At 49.7% G+C, this 16,735-nt stretch overlaps 1 protein-coding gene across 2 annotated transcripts; it reads right to left on the reverse strand.

The window, feature by feature from the left end:
- C9H7orf57 (chromosome 9 C7orf57 homolog) lies at positions 1–16,495 on the reverse strand. 2 transcript variants are annotated; one of them, XM_060305135.1, is made up of 9 exons: positions 16,430–16,495; positions 16,029–16,197; positions 8,765–8,950; positions 6,935–7,043; positions 6,207–6,363; positions 5,067–5,164; positions 3,405–3,610; positions 2,511–2,525; positions 1–600 (listed from the first exon to the last, which is right to left on the reverse strand). In XM_060305135.1, the coding sequence occupies exons 2-9, from the start codon at positions 16,081–16,083 to the stop codon at positions 554–556; spliced, it is 873 nt and encodes a 290-aa protein (XP_060161118.1). In that variant the 5' UTR covers positions 16,084–16,197; positions 16,430–16,495; the 3' UTR covers positions 1–553. The 2 variants fall into 2 exon arrangements, with proteins under 2 accessions (XP_060161118.1, XP_030727216.1); XM_030871356.2 differs by lacking the exon at positions 16,430–16,495 and having other exon boundaries at positions 16,029–16,260.
- Positions 16,496–16,735: the final 240 nt, after the last annotated feature.

Raw genomic sequence — 16,735 nt, forward strand, 5'->3', positions numbered from 1 at the left:
TTCAGTTTATGCCAAAAATATTTTCAAACATTTAAAACTAGCAAATGCTACAATGTTTTCATACTAAATGTTTAAAATTTCAAGGCATAATAAATTAATCTGTTTCTTAATATAAACTATTGCACAATATTCTGGAATTAAATACTTTTTGTAACAGAAAAATTATTCCTACAAAGATTACAGGACCAAATAGTGAAAAAGCTTTTGGGTGAGTTATTTCCGGTTAAGAGTCTAAACCGTAGATTTCAACAGAAGTAGTGCCAGTAGAGGCTCACACGCGGGTGGTGACGTCGGCCGAGGGTGGGAAGGAAGTGGCCTGTTCCGAGACCCTGGGACTTCCCAGGCCAGCGAGGCGCAGTGGCGCAAAGCCCATGCGCCTGGCGTCCCAGAGGGATGCAAGAAACAAAACCCAACACTGGCACCATCTACGCAGCAGCGACGTCAAATCTGTTCTAAGATGGATCATTTCGTGAGAATCTATGTTAACAAACTGTAACAGGAGCCTTATAACTATAGCTGTTACATAGGTCCTAGCTGCACATCACAGCGGGGTTTATCTGCGCTCCGCGGGCGCTGAGGCAGTTGGAGGTGCTACTGGACCTGCAGTGCAAAATAAAGATAAGACTTTAAGGGCAAAGAGACAAAAGATGGCGCGTTTTATAAATTAAAAAATTGAACCTATTAATTTTAACTAAAAGAAAACATGCACCTCTGCACCTATTTATAAGGATTGTTACTGAAGTCTACACAAAAGTCTAGTGCACGGTCCTACCCGCAGCCACAAATCGCACGTCGGAAACATCAGCCTCCAACTTGCAGGCGGCTGGTGATCGCTGAGTCAAGCCTGCAAGTGCCGGGAAGGTTCTGCTGACACAGGAGGGCGGAGCTGAACGCGCAGTGGGGCGCGGCCTGGGCAGGGGGGCGGCTCAGCTCCACCGGGCTGTTGCGGCCCCAGGGGATGCTGCCCGGCCCCCACCGTGCACCCCGACACCGCACCCTGCGCACCCGCGTTAACGGTGCCACTCATCTAAAAGGCCAGCTAGCTATCTGGCGTGTCAGGAACACCTCGAGCGGCTGCAAAAATTGCAGTGAAAAATGACAATCCTGCGACAGGTGGAGGGAAAACACACTAAAGAAGCCTTGATGAGGTCCGGACACTTGCAGCGGCCGGCTCGGGTCGGAAAAGGCAAGCTCCGGTGGGCGATTGCTGTTCATCACGTTAAAATCCAGGATGGACAGAGGAGGAGGAACGGGAGACAGAGGGCAGCGAGTGGCCGAGGTCAGCCCCAGCGCGCCGCGGCCGGATCTGAAGTTCTGGGGAGGGCGGGGCGGCACCCGGTCAGTGACACCTCGGCGACCCAGAACATGCGCAGAGGCAGGTCTGCTCAGCCAGACGGTGATTCTTCCAGGTTACAGGGGCTTTACCAAGCCTACTTAGTCTTCCACTGATTTTGAGCTGTTAAAAATTTCCTCTGAGATTAAGAGGGTCTTGCTGCTAATTTAAACACGTGGAGTATATAGCACTGCAGTGATTTATTTCCCAGTAGAAAGTGTGTCACCTTAATGTCCAACGACAGTTCCTAGACCAGATCAGATATTTTGGTGGTGGTGAGGTAAATTCTATCTACTTAAGACCATGCAGAAAAACAATACTAAAAACCCTCAGAGACCCTGTGCAGGTGGGTCTCTGTGCCTGGGGCATCTGTATTTATTTATTTATATTTTTTAACATCTTTATTGGAGTATAATTGCTTTACAATGTTGTGTTAGTTTCTGCTGTATAACAAAGTGAATCAGCTATACATATACATATATCCCCATATCCCCTCCCTCTTGCGTCTCCCTCTCTCCCACCCTCCCTATCCCACCCCTCTAGGTGGTCACAAAGCACCGAGCTGATCTCCCTGTGCTATGCGGCTGCTCCCCGCTAGCTATCTATTTTACGTTTGGTAGTGTATATAGGGGCACCTGTATTTAAATTAGAGGCCTCTCCTGGCCTTTCACTTCTTTACCATTATTTAAACCCACATTTCTCACGTAGTGTCTAATAAAATGTATGCCTCTGAAGTAAACTGAAATATGCTTTATCTTGTGTGATATGCATAAAAGAATAATTCTGTTGTAATAATGTAAGTGGTCCTTCTTTTGCTGTCCCCAAACTGTGTTTCTAGAAGTCTGACTTTTTTTTTTCTTTTCTTTTCTTTTTTTTTTTGGCCCCTCTGCGCAGCATGCCGATCTTAGTTCCCTGACCAGGGATGGAACTTGTGCCCCCTGCAATGGAAGCGTGGAGTCTTAACTACTGGACCGCCAGGGAAGTCCTAGAACTCTGACTTTTTAAAGACATAGATATCACCAGCTTTTGTAGTTAGAACACGGGTGGTTTGGAGAGGGACCTCACAGGCTTCTGAGATGCATCATCTCCAGATTGAAGAACTATGTCCATCAATTGTTTTTGTGTCTGAGACACTTTTTATACTTGGTTGCAGGTCAGTTTCTCTATAAATACTCACTTGGAGGAGAAGACTCTGTAATAAAGGACAAGTGCATTAGTTGTTCAATTTAATAAAATAGGCTAATTTTAAAAGAATTACTCTCAATAATTCCTTAAAAATCAGTAAAAGTTTGTATGACTTAAAATGGCATCATGATGACAATGGAGAGAGGGTATCATTAAGACACTGGCCAGGCCAGTGTGGTGCCCACTGGCCTGGAAGACGGGCAGAGCTCATGTTTACAAAACATCACATAAAACACTTGAGATGCTTGAAGAGACACAACACAGCTCCTTCCTCCTTAATCAGAGAAATGGAGCCTCGGAGTGAAAATAAGTTTCCTAAAGGCAAATGGTCAATAAGTTCTAGAGCTACAGAAACTAAATATCATACTCGATAGACCTTAAGATGGACATGGCCCAAAATAAGACTAATTGTCCCTGTGACAGTGACTGTTGAAAATCAAACTAATAAACTTTTTGAACAGCTAATTTCACGGAAATATCTCAGCTATTCAAAGTTTAATGACAAAGTTTAAGAAATGCTGATAATGGAACAAATTCAAGCTTGAACTGTGAGTTCTTTTCAGGAACTGGGGCTTTATCTGAAGCTGCCTCAGAGAGGACCAAGCATTGCAGGGATCAGAATCTTTTGGACCCAGGAGACTAAAACTGATATCATGTGTGTGGCACAACACATAAAGCATCAGAATTTTTGACAACTAGAATAAAATGTAAAGCCACAGAAATGACTTTTGCTATTCATCTGAATAAAGAGGAAAGAAGCACAATATATATTATCCTCATGTGTAACTGTAACCTCAATAACTCTGCAGGTTTTTTATGCGGTTTTTAGATCACTCATTATGATATAGGTAATGAGACAAGGGGTCTCAGGGGCCGTGCACTTCACCTGGGCCTTCCTTGGCGCCTTCCGGAGCCTCCGGGTCTGGGGGCGGCTCGGCGTCCCACGGAGACTGGGACAGAGACGAAGCAGAGGCCTTGGATGTCTGCAGGGTCCTCTTGTCTCGGTCTGCTTGCTGCTGTAACCACTCAGCGTTATATCCATTGCTAATAAGTTTGGAAACGTTTGTGGGTGAACTGATTTTTTGACCAGGCCTCAAAAAGAGAAAAATTAAGTACTTAAGTACAAAGGTGAAGGGTAATCCAGAAGCGTTCTCAGCGAACATACTGATGGTAAATTAGATGCGTTACTGTCCCTGAAGACACAACAGAGATGCTTCTCCCTCTCTCCCTCTATCTCTCTTTCTCAATCTCTCTCCACTTTTAAGCATAAGGAAGTAACCTCCAAGCATCCTTGTACACAGTGAGCGCGCACTTAGTTCAGTTTCCAAAACCTTTCTTCAGAACAGCCAAAGAGAAGAAGAATTCCAGCATTTCCCAGGGATGCCTTCTTATGAAAGAACCGCCCCTTCCCTGGGGAGGGATGAGTGACTCAGACTCTACCACTTTCAAACAAATTGTTACTTTCTTAATTAGTTCTTCCCTGTTCATGTTAAAGATTATCTGCTGCTTCTTTACACACTTCTGTCTTCTCTCTGTCATTTACATCTTTGCAGACCTTATCATAACCTCCATTAGGAGAGGCGGGGAGATCAGATGTAAAACAGGTGACGCATATCACCTGTGCCCTCCGACCCTTGGGTTTCTTACTTGTAAATCACTCTGTTGTCAAGAGTCTTCCTAATGGCTCTGGCGTGCTCTCTCTCTCTATATATAGATAGATAGATAGATAGATAGATAGATAGATAGATAGATAGATATAGATATATAAATATAGATAGATAGGTAGATATAGAAATATAGATGGATATAGATAGAAAGACATAGAGGTATACAGATATAGATAGATAGATAGATAGTTGATGGATGATAGACAGATATAATTTTTTTGCCCTCCCAGTCTGAGTGTGGTGCTTTCATGGCATTTGTCACACAATGTAACTGATTGATTGCTCCTCCCCCAGCCTCACTAGAGGAGAAGCAATTGTAAGAAGTAGTCAGACAATTAACAGCATTAATTCTAGCACTACAGTGAGATTCTGGGGACGGGAAGAGAAACAGAAGGCCTCGGGGACCCCCGCTCCAGCTGGGCGAGTAATGAAGTGTCAGGGCGCCTGACAGATGTTCCAGCTGAATGCAGAGCCAAGGACTCACCAGGCGCAGACACCAGGGTCCAGGCCTTGGGGACAGAGAACGTCAGGACTGAGTAGCACACACATGTGGCCCCAAGTTTATAGGGTGAGCTTGGGTGACACAGGTTGACAGAGGAGAGAGCTCAGCTCAGCGCTCAGGGCGGGGGAGGATGGGTCCACAGGGGCCCAGGGGGCACCCAGAGGGAAGGGAAAATGGAAGAGGAGGCCAGTAGACAGGGCCAGGCCATGGGAAGTTGTGCCATTGAAGTCATATCACCACAACCTGCTGCTGGGAAGCGAATACTGTTAGGCCGGCATCAGCATCGTGTATTGGAGCCATGGTTGTCACTGTTGTCACTTGGACCAAAGATCAAACCCAAACCGAATCCAGACCACGCTGGCGCAGCCTGTGCACTTACATGGGGGGAAAGGATAGTTTGCTTCCTGCAGGGTCTTTGGGGCCAAGCGGGGTCCCGGCTTTGCTCGGATACTTGGACTTGATGGCTGGTAGCCTAACCTGTACAGAGAGACACACGATACCCTGACTTAGAAGGGTTTGCTCCCTGCACTTTCTCAGCCCCTGCATGGCTCTGTCAATGGTTTGGCGGCAGTACAGCATCCAGCCTTTTATAGGGCATGGGCACCGTGACCCTGGTTAGCATCCGAAGCCTCTGTTTATTGCTGGGAAGTGTCACCAGGAGCAGCCCGTTCACTGAACATGCCAACCCCCCAGAGCCAGGCTCAGGGCTGGGACAGGGTGTCTTGAGGACAGACAGCCGGCCCGCTGCACGCAGCTGACACTGCACAGTGCTCAACTCTGCAAGCCCCGGAATAAACTTCCAGGGTTTCTCTTCCAAGCAGACACTGCGAAGCGGGCTGGGGTCAGGCGAGGAACCTGCCAGCCAGCGAGGCCGCTCCCCTGTCGTGCGGGGGGAGGGCGGCCAACCTTGCTCATCGTCAGGACCCACTGCCGGTTTTAACATGAACGTCACCAGTTCACCCACAGATCCCCACGTCCCAGGAGCCACGCCAGCCCCATGAACGGAGACACCGCCACCAGAAAGCCACTGACCCGAGATGGCCTTCACAGGGTGCCTTTGAAACAGAAATGCCTTGAAAGTGTGTGTCCTGCATTCGGTGCTCCTTCAAGGTCAAATACAAATACCCAGGGTTTGCACAGAAGAAAAGCAGCGTCTCCTCTTCCCTTCTTGTCCGTACAGGGTATTCCGGGGAATTTTAACTTAAACCCTTAAACAGAACGGGCTTGTTCAGAAACTGGATAATGTCCTTTCTATCTGGGCAGATGAGAAGTGACGGCCAACCTTCCCAGAGATGAGTGTCAGCTGGTTAAAACACACTCAGTAAAAGGCAATCTTACCTCAAGGGTCGCATTCTTAAGGAGAAGAAGGAAGCTAATTTCCCGTGGCCTCTGGCCTTTTAGCAGATCGAACTTAAGATGCAGATCCCGGGGCCACGGGACACACCCTGCCGACAAGCACATCGCGGGGCGTGCTCCGGGCGGCAAGCAAAACCATGCCATCTAGTGGGGCTCCAGTCACCTTTTTTTTCTCCTTTACCAGTTCCTCTGCCTCTCTTTGCCAAACCGTCTTCATGTCAAAGTCGAAGGGCCCCCTTCTGGACTCGTAGTTGCCACTGGCGTGATCGCGGTTAGACTCTTCATAAACCATGTAATCCGGTATGGACGCAGCGGGGACCCTGCAGAAACGGACGGAAGGGCCCCGGCCCGCGGCTTAGGGCCACCTCCTGACCTCCCCTCTCTGCCTCCCTCCTTCCCCCTCCCCCCGCCCCAGCACCTAGCTCTGACCTTCTCCAGTCCCCGCCCACCCACACCCCCCTCACTTTCTGGGCTCCTGGTTCTGCTAGGATAAAGTCCAGGCCCTTAGCAGAGAAGGAGGGGGAGAGGGAGGGGAGGGGAGAGGGAGGGGAGGGGAGGGGAGAGAGAGGGGAGGGGAGGGGAGAGGGAGGGGAGGGGAGGGGAGAGGGAGGGGAGGGGAGGGGAGAGGGAGGGGAGGGGAGGGGAGAGGGAGGGGAGGGGAGGGGAGAGGGAGGGGAGGGGAGGGGAGAGGGAAGGGCCCTCCGGGATGCAGCGGCGGGGAGAAGCTGGGCAACCAGCCGACCCCCAGCAAGGACGGGACGGAAGAGGGCGCCCAGCCTCCCGGAGACAGTGGGCTGCAGGGAGGCGGCGGGCGGAGAGGCCGGGCGCGGAGGTCAGAGGCTGGGGACGCAGGCCTGGGCGGGGCCGCAACGCGGGGGTCAGGATACTCACTGCCTCCGGTCGGCCGTCGGCGGCTGGCTGTGGTGGACGTACCAGTCTGGCAAGGAGTAGGCCACGGGGGAGCCCTTACTGGTCCCGGGGGCAAAGTGCTTCAACAGATCTCGAGGCCAAAAAGACACGGCTGTGAGCGGCCTGCGCATTACCAGCAGGCAGGTCGCAGCGACGAGGGGACCGGCTCTCCTCCTGGACTCCACTGGGCCGGGGACAGCACGCCGGGGTGTCCGCGGTGTCCTCACCCGCCAGTGCTCGTGCTGCCTGGTGCCCAGAGGACATCCCTCCTGTACCCCTGCCCCGCCGCAGGCCACCTCCTCCCTGTCTCTGGGGGGGAGGGGGAGGGGTCCTTGCCCCAGGGCGGTATCTGCGGGGACAGAACTCCTCGGGCCCCCCGGGGGGCTGCGCCCTGGCTCCTCTCTCTGGCCAGGACAGTCTGCTCTCCACCCCCCACGCGGCAGTTCTGGGGTGAGCCGCCCCCTCCAGGTTTCCGGTGGGAAGCGGGGCACCGGCCCCTCTAAATCCTGGGGGCAGGGGGAGTGTTAACCGGTGCCCCGCTTGGAGCCAGGCTGAGAGGGTCAGAGACGCGCTCAGGCTCTAGCTCCCGCCGACCCCCCGACTTGCTGCTAGGTCTTCGTCCCCCTCCCCCGGCTTGAGGGCTTTTCCCAGGCAGGGGTCAGTCAGGCGGGGAAGCGGGAGCGACGGCCAGCATCGACTGTTCGACTGTTCTTACTATTAGAAAGACATGTATAACTTTTTTCTTTTTTGAACTTTCCATTTTTAAATATTTCAGACTTAGACAAAAGGTCCAAAAAATGGTATGAATTCCCCTAAACCCTTCACCCAGATTCCTCAAATGCTGCGTTTTGTTTCCCATTTGCTTTATTGCTCTTTCTCTCTCTCTCTCTCCCCCCCCCCACCCATTAGTATTGTCACTGTCATTGCTGTTTGGGGGACCGTTTGGGAGGCTTCCAGAGACAGTTATGACATAATCACAGTGTAGTGATCAAAATCAGGAAATTAGTGTGATGCAATCCTTTTATCCAGTTTACAGATCTTGTTCAGATTCTGCCAGCAGTCCCACTAATGTCCTAACTGGTGGCTGGGGAGTGGGGAGGTGGTGGACCTTCTGTGCTTTACACGCAGTGAGTCACATGGTCTGTTCCGGGCTTTTGACCATTAAAGCCAGGTGCTGCCCTCTGCCATGTCGCCCACTCTCCCCGTGACAATCTCCACAGCAGGAACAGGGGTCAGAAAGAGAGAAAGGTCAGCGTTTCTCAGGCTCGTTCACCACAAAGGCCAGCCAGAAGGTGTGCTAGATAGATGTGACTCCTAACTTGACCAGCAACTTTAATTAGCACAGCTGAACAGGCCTTTCTCAGTTACATCATGGGTAAAAGTGTGGTGTTCATAAACATCACCATGGACACTCATCCCTGGCCTCCCATTACCAAGAAGATATTAATACACAGGATGAGGGATGATGAGACAGAGCAACAGGAACAAAGATGCTTCACAGGCGACTGGGGAAGGGGTGGCCCTGAGCTGGGCGACTGCAGTGCAGAGACAGAGACTGCAGCTAGACAGGGAGTCACCACAGGGGTGTCACTCAGAAGGAAAATCCCAGTTCGGTGAACTCACAGCCTAGTAGGTCTTTCCCATAAACGGCAGCACGCCCCTGAAGAGTCTGCACCCTGAACTGTATCCATTGACCTGGACTTCCTACGGCCTTGGGCAAAGCTCATACACTTCACATATTTTTACAGGGAGGACACAATGACCAGACGACCGTGTCACTCCCGCCACAAAGCACAAGCCTGCAGTGCTTACCGGGCTGGCCACCTTGCTTCGCCAGCTTCACGTACTCTGAGTCCGTTTCCTTCACCAAGCACCTTCGTGCCCCGGGCGTGTGCCCACTGGGGGCTGCCCTCAGGTCACTGAGGCCTGGGATCTGGGACGCTGGCGGGGCATCCACGGCTTTCTCAGACTGCTTCACAGGAAGGTGGTAATACCAATCTAGGGAAGAGGAGGCCAAGGGTCAGGTCATTACTTACGGAATCCAGGCTGGTTTGGTCCACTGCTCAGAAGATAACTACACCAGGGAGGGCGTCACACCCTCCCAGGACACCAGAAGAGGACATCAACATGGGGCACCAGCACAGGTGAAACTGCCCTCTTGTAAATGCCTGTCACCCGAGGCATAACCCTGCCAGTCGTGTAGTTAACAGTCCCTAAAGGCCACGAGCAGCAGCCACGGCGCCCAGCAGATGACAAGCACCTTCTAGAAGGCCTGCTGGCCCCTCTGCTGCTGGCTGCCCCTCTGTCCCAAAGCAGTGAGAGCAGAGCCCTTCCCTGGGGTTTTTAGCCTCCCAGTGAGGTATCCAAATCCCCTACATGTGCAGCTCTCTCTCTCTTCTCCTTCAATCCTCCATAAATTGGGACTAGACTGCATTTCCGGGAGTACACATTCCTGAAAGATCCCAAAGCACTTAAAACGTGGGCAAGCCTCTGGACTATGTGACCAAATGTTAGCCAAGATTTGATCAACTTAGAACTTTAAAAACACTGAGATATCTTGATAAAAACTCTTACCAAAGTGGTCACAGAGGGACCATATCTCAACATAATAAAAGCTATTTATGACAAACCCACAGCCAGCATGATACTCAATGGTAAAAAGCTGAAAGCCTTCCCACTAAACTCTGGAACAAGACAAGGATGCCCACTCTCACCACTTCTATTCAACATAGTATTAGAAGTCCTAGCCACAGCAATCAGACAAGAAAAAGAAATAAAAAGTTTTCAAATTGGTAGGGAAGAGGTAAAATTGTCATTATATGCAGATGAAATGATACTATATATAGAAAACCCTAAAGACTCCACACAAAAACTACTAGAACTGATAAATGAATTCAACCAGGTAGCAGGATACAAGATTACAGAAATCTGTTGCATTTCTTTACAGTAACAATGAAATATCAGAAAGGGAAAGTAAAAAAAAAAAAAAATCCCTTTTAAAATCACATCAAAAAGACAAAAAAAAAAAAAAAAAACTTAGGAATAAACCTGACCAAGGAGGCAAAAGACTTATATGCTGAGAACTATAAAACATTGATAAAGAAAACTGAAGATGATTCAAAGAAATGGAAAGATATCCCATGCTCTTGGGTTGGAAAAATTAATACAGTAAGTTCCCTACATATGAACCTTTAAGTTGCACACTTTCAAAGATGTGAACATGCATCTGGTTCCAGCAAGGAACCAGAACCTGTGCCATCAACATCAGGCATGAGTGAAATTGCAGCTTGCCCTCCAACTCCTGTTGCTCATGATCCTTCAGCTCTACCATCTCCCACCTCCTCTCCATCCTCCAGTCAGTAATTCTTCTTGCCTGTTAACTGGATGCCAGCCCCTGGATGCCAGCTGTTGTACTGTACTTTTCAAGGTACTGTACTGTATGATTAAAAATATTTTCTTTACTTTTTGTTTGTTTTTTATGTATTATTTGTGTTAAAAGTATTATAAACCTATTACAATACAGTACTATATAGCCGATTGTGTTATTTGGGTACATAGGCGAACTTTGTTGGACTTATGAACAAATTGGACTCTCAGAACGGAACTTGTTTGTATGTAGGGGACTTACTGTATTGTTAAAATGGCCATACTACCCAAAGCAATCTACAGCTTTAACATGATGCCTATCAAATTACCCATGACATTTTTCACAGAACTAGAACAAATAATCCTAAAATTTATATAGGACCACAAAAGACCCAGAATTGCCAAAGCAATAATGAGGAAAAAGAAAAAGCTGGAGACATAACTGTTCCAGACTTCAGATGAAATTACAAAGCTACAGTAATCAAAACAGTGTGGTATTGGCACAAAACCAGACCTACAGATCAGTGGAACAGAATAAAGAGCCCAGAAATAAACCCACACACCTAGGGTCAATTAATCTGTGACAAAGGAGGCAAGAATATACAATGAGGAAAAGACAGTCTCTTTAGCAAGTGGTGTTGGGAAAGTTGGACAGCCACATGTAAATAAATGAAGTTAGAACACTCTCTCTCTCACACACAAAACTAAACTCAAAATGGCTTAAAGACTTAAATATAAGACATGATGCCATAAAACTCCTAGAAGAGAACATAGGCAAAACATTCTCTGACATAAATCGTAGCAACATTTTCTTACGTCAGTCTCCCAAGGCAATAGAAATAAAAGCAAAAATAAACAAGCGGGACCTAATCAAACTTATAAGCTTTTGAATAGAAAAGGAAATCTAAGCAAAACGAAAAGACAACCTATGGACTGGGAGAAAATATTTGCAAACTATGTGATGGACAAGGGCTTAATGTCCAAAATATACAAACAGCTCATACAACTCAATAACAAAAATCTAAACAATCCAATCAAAACATGGGCAGAAAACCTAAATAAACATTTAGAAGACACACAGGTGGCCAATAGGCAAATGAAAAGATGCTCAACATCACTAATTATTAGAGAAATGCAAATCAAAACTACAATGAGTTATCACCTCACAACAGTCAGAATAGCCATCATCAAAAAGTCTACAAATAATAAATGCTGGGGACTGCCCTCGTGGTGCAGTGGTTAAGAATCCACCTGTCAGTGCAGAGGACACGGGTTCGAGCCCTGGTCCAGGAAGATCCCACAACTAAGCCAATGTGCCACAACTATTGAGCCTGTGTTCTAGAGCCCACAAGCCACAACTACTGAGCCCTCGTGCCACAACTACTGAAGCCGCGCTCTGCAACAAGAGAAGCCACTGCAATGAGAAGCCCGCACACCACAACGAAGAGTAGCCTCTGCTCACCACAACTAGAGAAAGCCCACGCACAGCAACAAAGACCCAATGCAGCCAAAAATTAATTAATTAATTAATTTAAAAAATAATAAATGCTGGAGAGGGTGTGGAGAAAAGGGAACCCATCTACACTGTTGGTGGGAATGTATATTGGTGTAGCCACTATGGAGAACACTATGGAGTTTCCTTAAAAGAATTAAAATAGAGCTACCATATGATCCTGCAATCCCACTCTTGGGCATGTATCCGGAAAAGATGAAAACTCTAATTCAAAAAGATACAGGCACCCCTATGTTCATAAGCAGCACTATTTACAATAGCCAGGACATGGAAGCAACCTAAATGTCCATCAACAGATGAATGGATAAAGAAGATGTGGCACATATATACAATGGAATATTACTCAGCCATAAAAAAGAATGAAATAATGCCATCTGCAGCAACATGGATGGACCTAGAGATTATCATACGAAGTGAAGTAAGTCAGAGTCAGACAGAGAAAGACAAATACCACATATATCACTTATATGTGGAATCAAAAAAAAGATACAAATGAGCTTATTTACAAAACAGAAATAGATTCACAAACATAGAAAACAAACTTATGGTTACCAAAGAGGAAAGGTGGGTGGGAGGGATAAATTAGGCAGTTGAGATTCACATATATACATTACTATATATAAAATAGATAATCTATCATGACCTACTGTATAGCACAGGGAACTCTACTAAATATTTACCTATAATGGAAAAGAATATGAAAAAGAATAGATATATATTTATAAGTGAATCACTTTACTGTACACCAGAAACTAACACAATATTGTGGATCAACTATACTCCAATTGGAAAAACAAACAAACACTGAACCAGAAGTAAGAGCCTAACTGAACAGGTTTGCTAATTTGACAGGAGCAGAAAGATGCAGGACTGCGTGCCGCCATCAGGGAGGCTTCACTGGCAAACAATGTTATCTGAACCCCACCGCTTTCCTTTTGCTTGAGGCCAAAGCGGGACGAGTCGTCAGACAGGAAAGGAGAGCAGCACTCAGGAGGGTGGCTGAACGGGGCAGGGCAGGGGGGGCGGGGCTTTGTCCCGGGCATCCTCATGCTGTGGGAAGCGTCTGGGGCCGCAGATTGGCAGGGGTGGGCTGCGCGTGGCTTCCATGGAAACATCAAGTCTGGTCCCACAAGGGTGAAGCGCGGTGTGTAGATAAAGCTGTGGGATTTCTAGGGGAGAGGGTCCCGTGAAGAGGAGGGTGGGAGGACAAACGGGGGTGGTGAATGAAGGCAAGCTTGCTCCCTGCCCTCCGTCCCCATCGATCTGAATCCCCCGCCCCACCCAGCGTGGCCACGGGTGGGGGGGGGCGGTGTGTGTGTGAGCTGAACTGGTCTTGTCAGAGCCCTGAGGCCCCCTCAGTGGGCACCTAAGTCACAGCCCTGCAGGCTGCTTTGTGACCACCTGTGAGGGTCCCTGCCAGGAGCGAGAGGTGTGGGCAGAAGCCCAGGGACCTGTAGTGATCAGGCCCACTTATGGCTCCACAGAGAGAAGACCCTGGGACACTCGGGCTCTTGGTGTGCTGGTGACTCTTTGTGTCAGAAACTGATTAACCGCATGTCCAAATATAAGAACAAATATCCCAGCTGATTGAAAACTTTGGACACAAAATCCAGGAGTGTGAGATAAGAAAGATGCCACTATCATAGCACAAGTAACTCTTGCATTTACGAGCTTACTGGAACCAGCTGTCAAAAATGCATGGCGTTCAGGGAATTCCCTGGCAGTCCAGTGGTTAGGACTCTGAACTCTCATTGACGAGGGCCCAGGGTCAATCCCTGGTCGGGGAACTAAAATCCCACAAGCTGTGCGTCGTGGCCAAAAAAAAAAAAAAAGCATGGCATTCAGGGTCTAACATAGCACTGGCTCCTGGCAGGTGTGAAGGTAATTTTATGTGTCGCCTTAGCTAGGCCACAGTTCCCAGATGTTTAGTCCGGCACGTTACTGTGAAGGTGCTTTTTAGAGGAGATTAACAGTCAAATCAATAGACTCTGACTAAAGCAGGTAAGTCTCCCTAACGTCGGTGGGCCTGATGCCATCAGTTCAATGATTTAGGAGAAAAGACTGAGGTCTCCTGAAGAGGAAGGAATTCAGCCCCCAGACAGCCTTTGGACTCAGGACTGCAGCATCAGCCCTTCCCTGGGTCTCCGGCCTGCAGATTTTGGACCTGCCTGCTACACAACTGTGTGAGCCAATTCCTTAAAATAAATGAATCTCCCCGTCAATCTCCCTCTCTCTCTCTCTCTCTCTCTCTCTCTCTCTCTCTCTCTCTCCACACACACACACACACACACACACACACACACACACACACACACACATCGCTGGGCTACGGAGAACCCCGACTGGTACAGTAGGAGCACAGGAAGGCGGCGCTGAATAGATCCCTTTACACAAGCACACATGGTTCCCAGGAACAAGAAGTCACCGTCCTCTGAAGCTAAAAGTTAGCCACCCAGTCTGTACTTGGAACTAAAGCTACTTCATTGCATGACAATGAATGTTCATGGGAAATCTTTTATATATCTAAAGAACAGTAATTAGATGAACAGTATAGTGGAAACACTATAGTTTTGAAAATGAGAAACCACCCCCTGGGAAAGTTTTAAAGAAGTGTGCCCAAGCTCACAGAGAAGAAATTTAAGAGCTAGGAGGATGGGTAGGACCATCTTATCTGATTGTATTCAGCGCAAATATTTTCCTTTAGAGGGAAGGCATTCGGTTCCAGCTTTATTTTTCCTCTCTGTGTTTTGATTACTAATTAATCCACAGAGAACAGAGTGGCTTCTACTTCTCAGTACTGGAAGTTTTGGGCGGGCACTGAGCTCTAACCTAGCTGGCTGTTTATCACTGCGTGCCCTGCTCAGAGAGCCAGCACACGAGTCACTGTGAACCAACTGTCACCACACACACACACACACACACACAGGGTTAAAGGAACGAGAACTGTCTTGTCCTCAAACATTATCAGTACTTGTATGGCGCCAGATCACTTAACTACCACGTAGATTCCTTTACGGGCTCCCTTGCCCCCTCGCGTGCTTGCTTCATCCATAAGGAGCCAGGCTCAGAGACACCGCAAAGGGACTCAGCCCCGCAGCTCTCTGGTGTCTGAGGGCACATCCCACGGGGCTCTGGAGCCCGGCCTTTGGGCCGCCGCGGCCTTGGAGAACAGGGCAGCCTCCTGAAACTCTGAGCCTCGGCTTCCTCACCTATAAACCAGGGCTAAGGGCCCCTCGGCAGGTTGTTCTGAAGTTCAGTGTTAGTGTGACAGTGTTTAGCAGAGCACCTGGCGAGTGTCGCCGTCTTCTGCGCTGCTCACACGGGGAGGCCACACACTAAGGCACTGAGACGTCAGACCCAGGCTGAAAGCCCACCGTGGAGACGGACACCCAGGCCTCGTGTCCCCTGCCCCATTCCCAGCACAGCCACGGACCCACCCATAGTGGCCACAGCAGAGCTCCAGGCAAGAAGCATGTTGAGACTGTGAAGAAGACCACACTTGGTCCCTCTGCCCGCAGCCCCCCTGCCAGCCCTCACCCTGCCTTTCCCAGCCGAGCTCTGGGGCTCTCTTCTCCTCCCTCCTTCTCCAGCCCTTCTCCAGATGGGGCAGCATAAAAATCAAGGCAAAATCAGACTCCAGCACCCAGGTCTTCCTCCTTCCCTTCTTCCAGTTTCACAGTGACAAGCCCAGTGCCATCGGAGCCTCCACCAGAGGCTTGTTTCCTGTGTCCCACTGCTTAAAGCAGGAGACATAGTTACCCTGGTTGGGGTCTAAATTAGGAGCAAGAGATAGGTGATCAATGAAATACATGGGGATGCAGCTGAAAATGAAAGTGCCCAAGCCAACATACAGGGAGACCCCTGTGAGACTTACACAGGGTTGCTGTTACAGAGAAATTTTCAGAGACGCTATCGCTCCAAAAACTGAGGCGCTCCAACAGCAGTGGGTAGCCTGGCTTTCTTTTGTTGAATATAGGGAAAAAAACAAACAAGCAAACTAACAAACCTAGTTTCCCCCCCCATGCTACCCTTTAAGCCTTGCTTCCACACTGGGGCATAGGGGCAGTGCGCAGCTTTCTCTGAGGGTACCCCGTGTTGTCCTGTCCCCTCCCGGCAGCCCCCGCTGGTGTGAGCCAGTCCAGCCGAGCCAGTCCAGCCGCAGAGCAAACGCGGGTTTCCTCTCCTCGGGTCACTCACCGCAGGGAGCATAGCGGCTTGCGGCGCCGTGCAGCTCCTTGCTCGTGTTCCTCATGCCGGGAGACACGCTGGACCGGCTGTTCTCTGTTCTCGGGTGAACCAGGAACCGACGCGGGGGTTGAGCTGCAGAGGCCGGGTCCCTGTTCCTGCTCTGTCTGTCCTCCTCCACCTGACAGGTATGCAGGCGTCTCACTATTCGGGACATGCGGTCAAGTCCAGGCAGGGTATACATCAGGGGCACATCCACACGGGTATACAGCAGGGACACGTCCAGGCAGGGTATACAGCAGGGGCACACACACGCCGAGTAGACAGCAGGTCCCGAGGTACCCCGCCCCCGGTCCGGATGACGGGTGGCCCCCTCCCTGCCCGGACCCCACTGGCCGTCTGACCCCGCTCACCTGCCGGCCTAGGGTCTGGGTGATTGCCACCTGCAGCGTCCGAGGCCACTCTGTTCCAGCGGGCGGCTGGGACCAACCCCAAACTCCCAGCGCGGCGCGGAACCACAGCAACCCGCGTCGCCGGGGCAACGGCCTGGGCCAACCGGCGGTCACAGCGGGAGCAGCGGCAGCCAATCGGGGCAGTGTGAGGGGCCGCAGCCGGCCAGTCAGCTCCAGGGGCAGAACTCGGACTCCTACTACCAACTGCCCGGCGCCGGTGCGTCACCTCGGTGCTGGCCTGGGCGTGGCCGCGCTGGTGGCCGGGCG

The sequence above is a fragment of the Globicephala melas genome, chromosome 9, assembly GCF_963455315.2.
Source record: "Globicephala melas chromosome 9, mGloMel1.2, whole genome shotgun sequence".
Lineage (NCBI taxonomy): Eukaryota > Metazoa > Chordata > Mammalia > Artiodactyla > Delphinidae > Globicephala > Globicephala melas.

Excerpts from the sequence above, each read along its gene's own strand:
- C9H7orf57 (XM_030871356.2), bottom strand. The coding sequence starts at position 16,260 with ATGTATACCCTGCCTGGACTTGACCGCATGTCCCGAATAGTGAGACGC. Across the intron at positions 6,364-6,934 it reads CCGACGGCCGACCGGAGGCA|GGTCCCCGCTGCGTCCATAC; the intron begins GTGAGTATCCTG and ends CCGTTTCTGCAG. Across the intron at positions 5,165-6,206 it reads TGGTAAAGGAGAAAAAAAAG|GTTAGGCTACCAGCCATCAA; the intron begins GTGACTGGAGCC and ends CTCTCTGTACAG.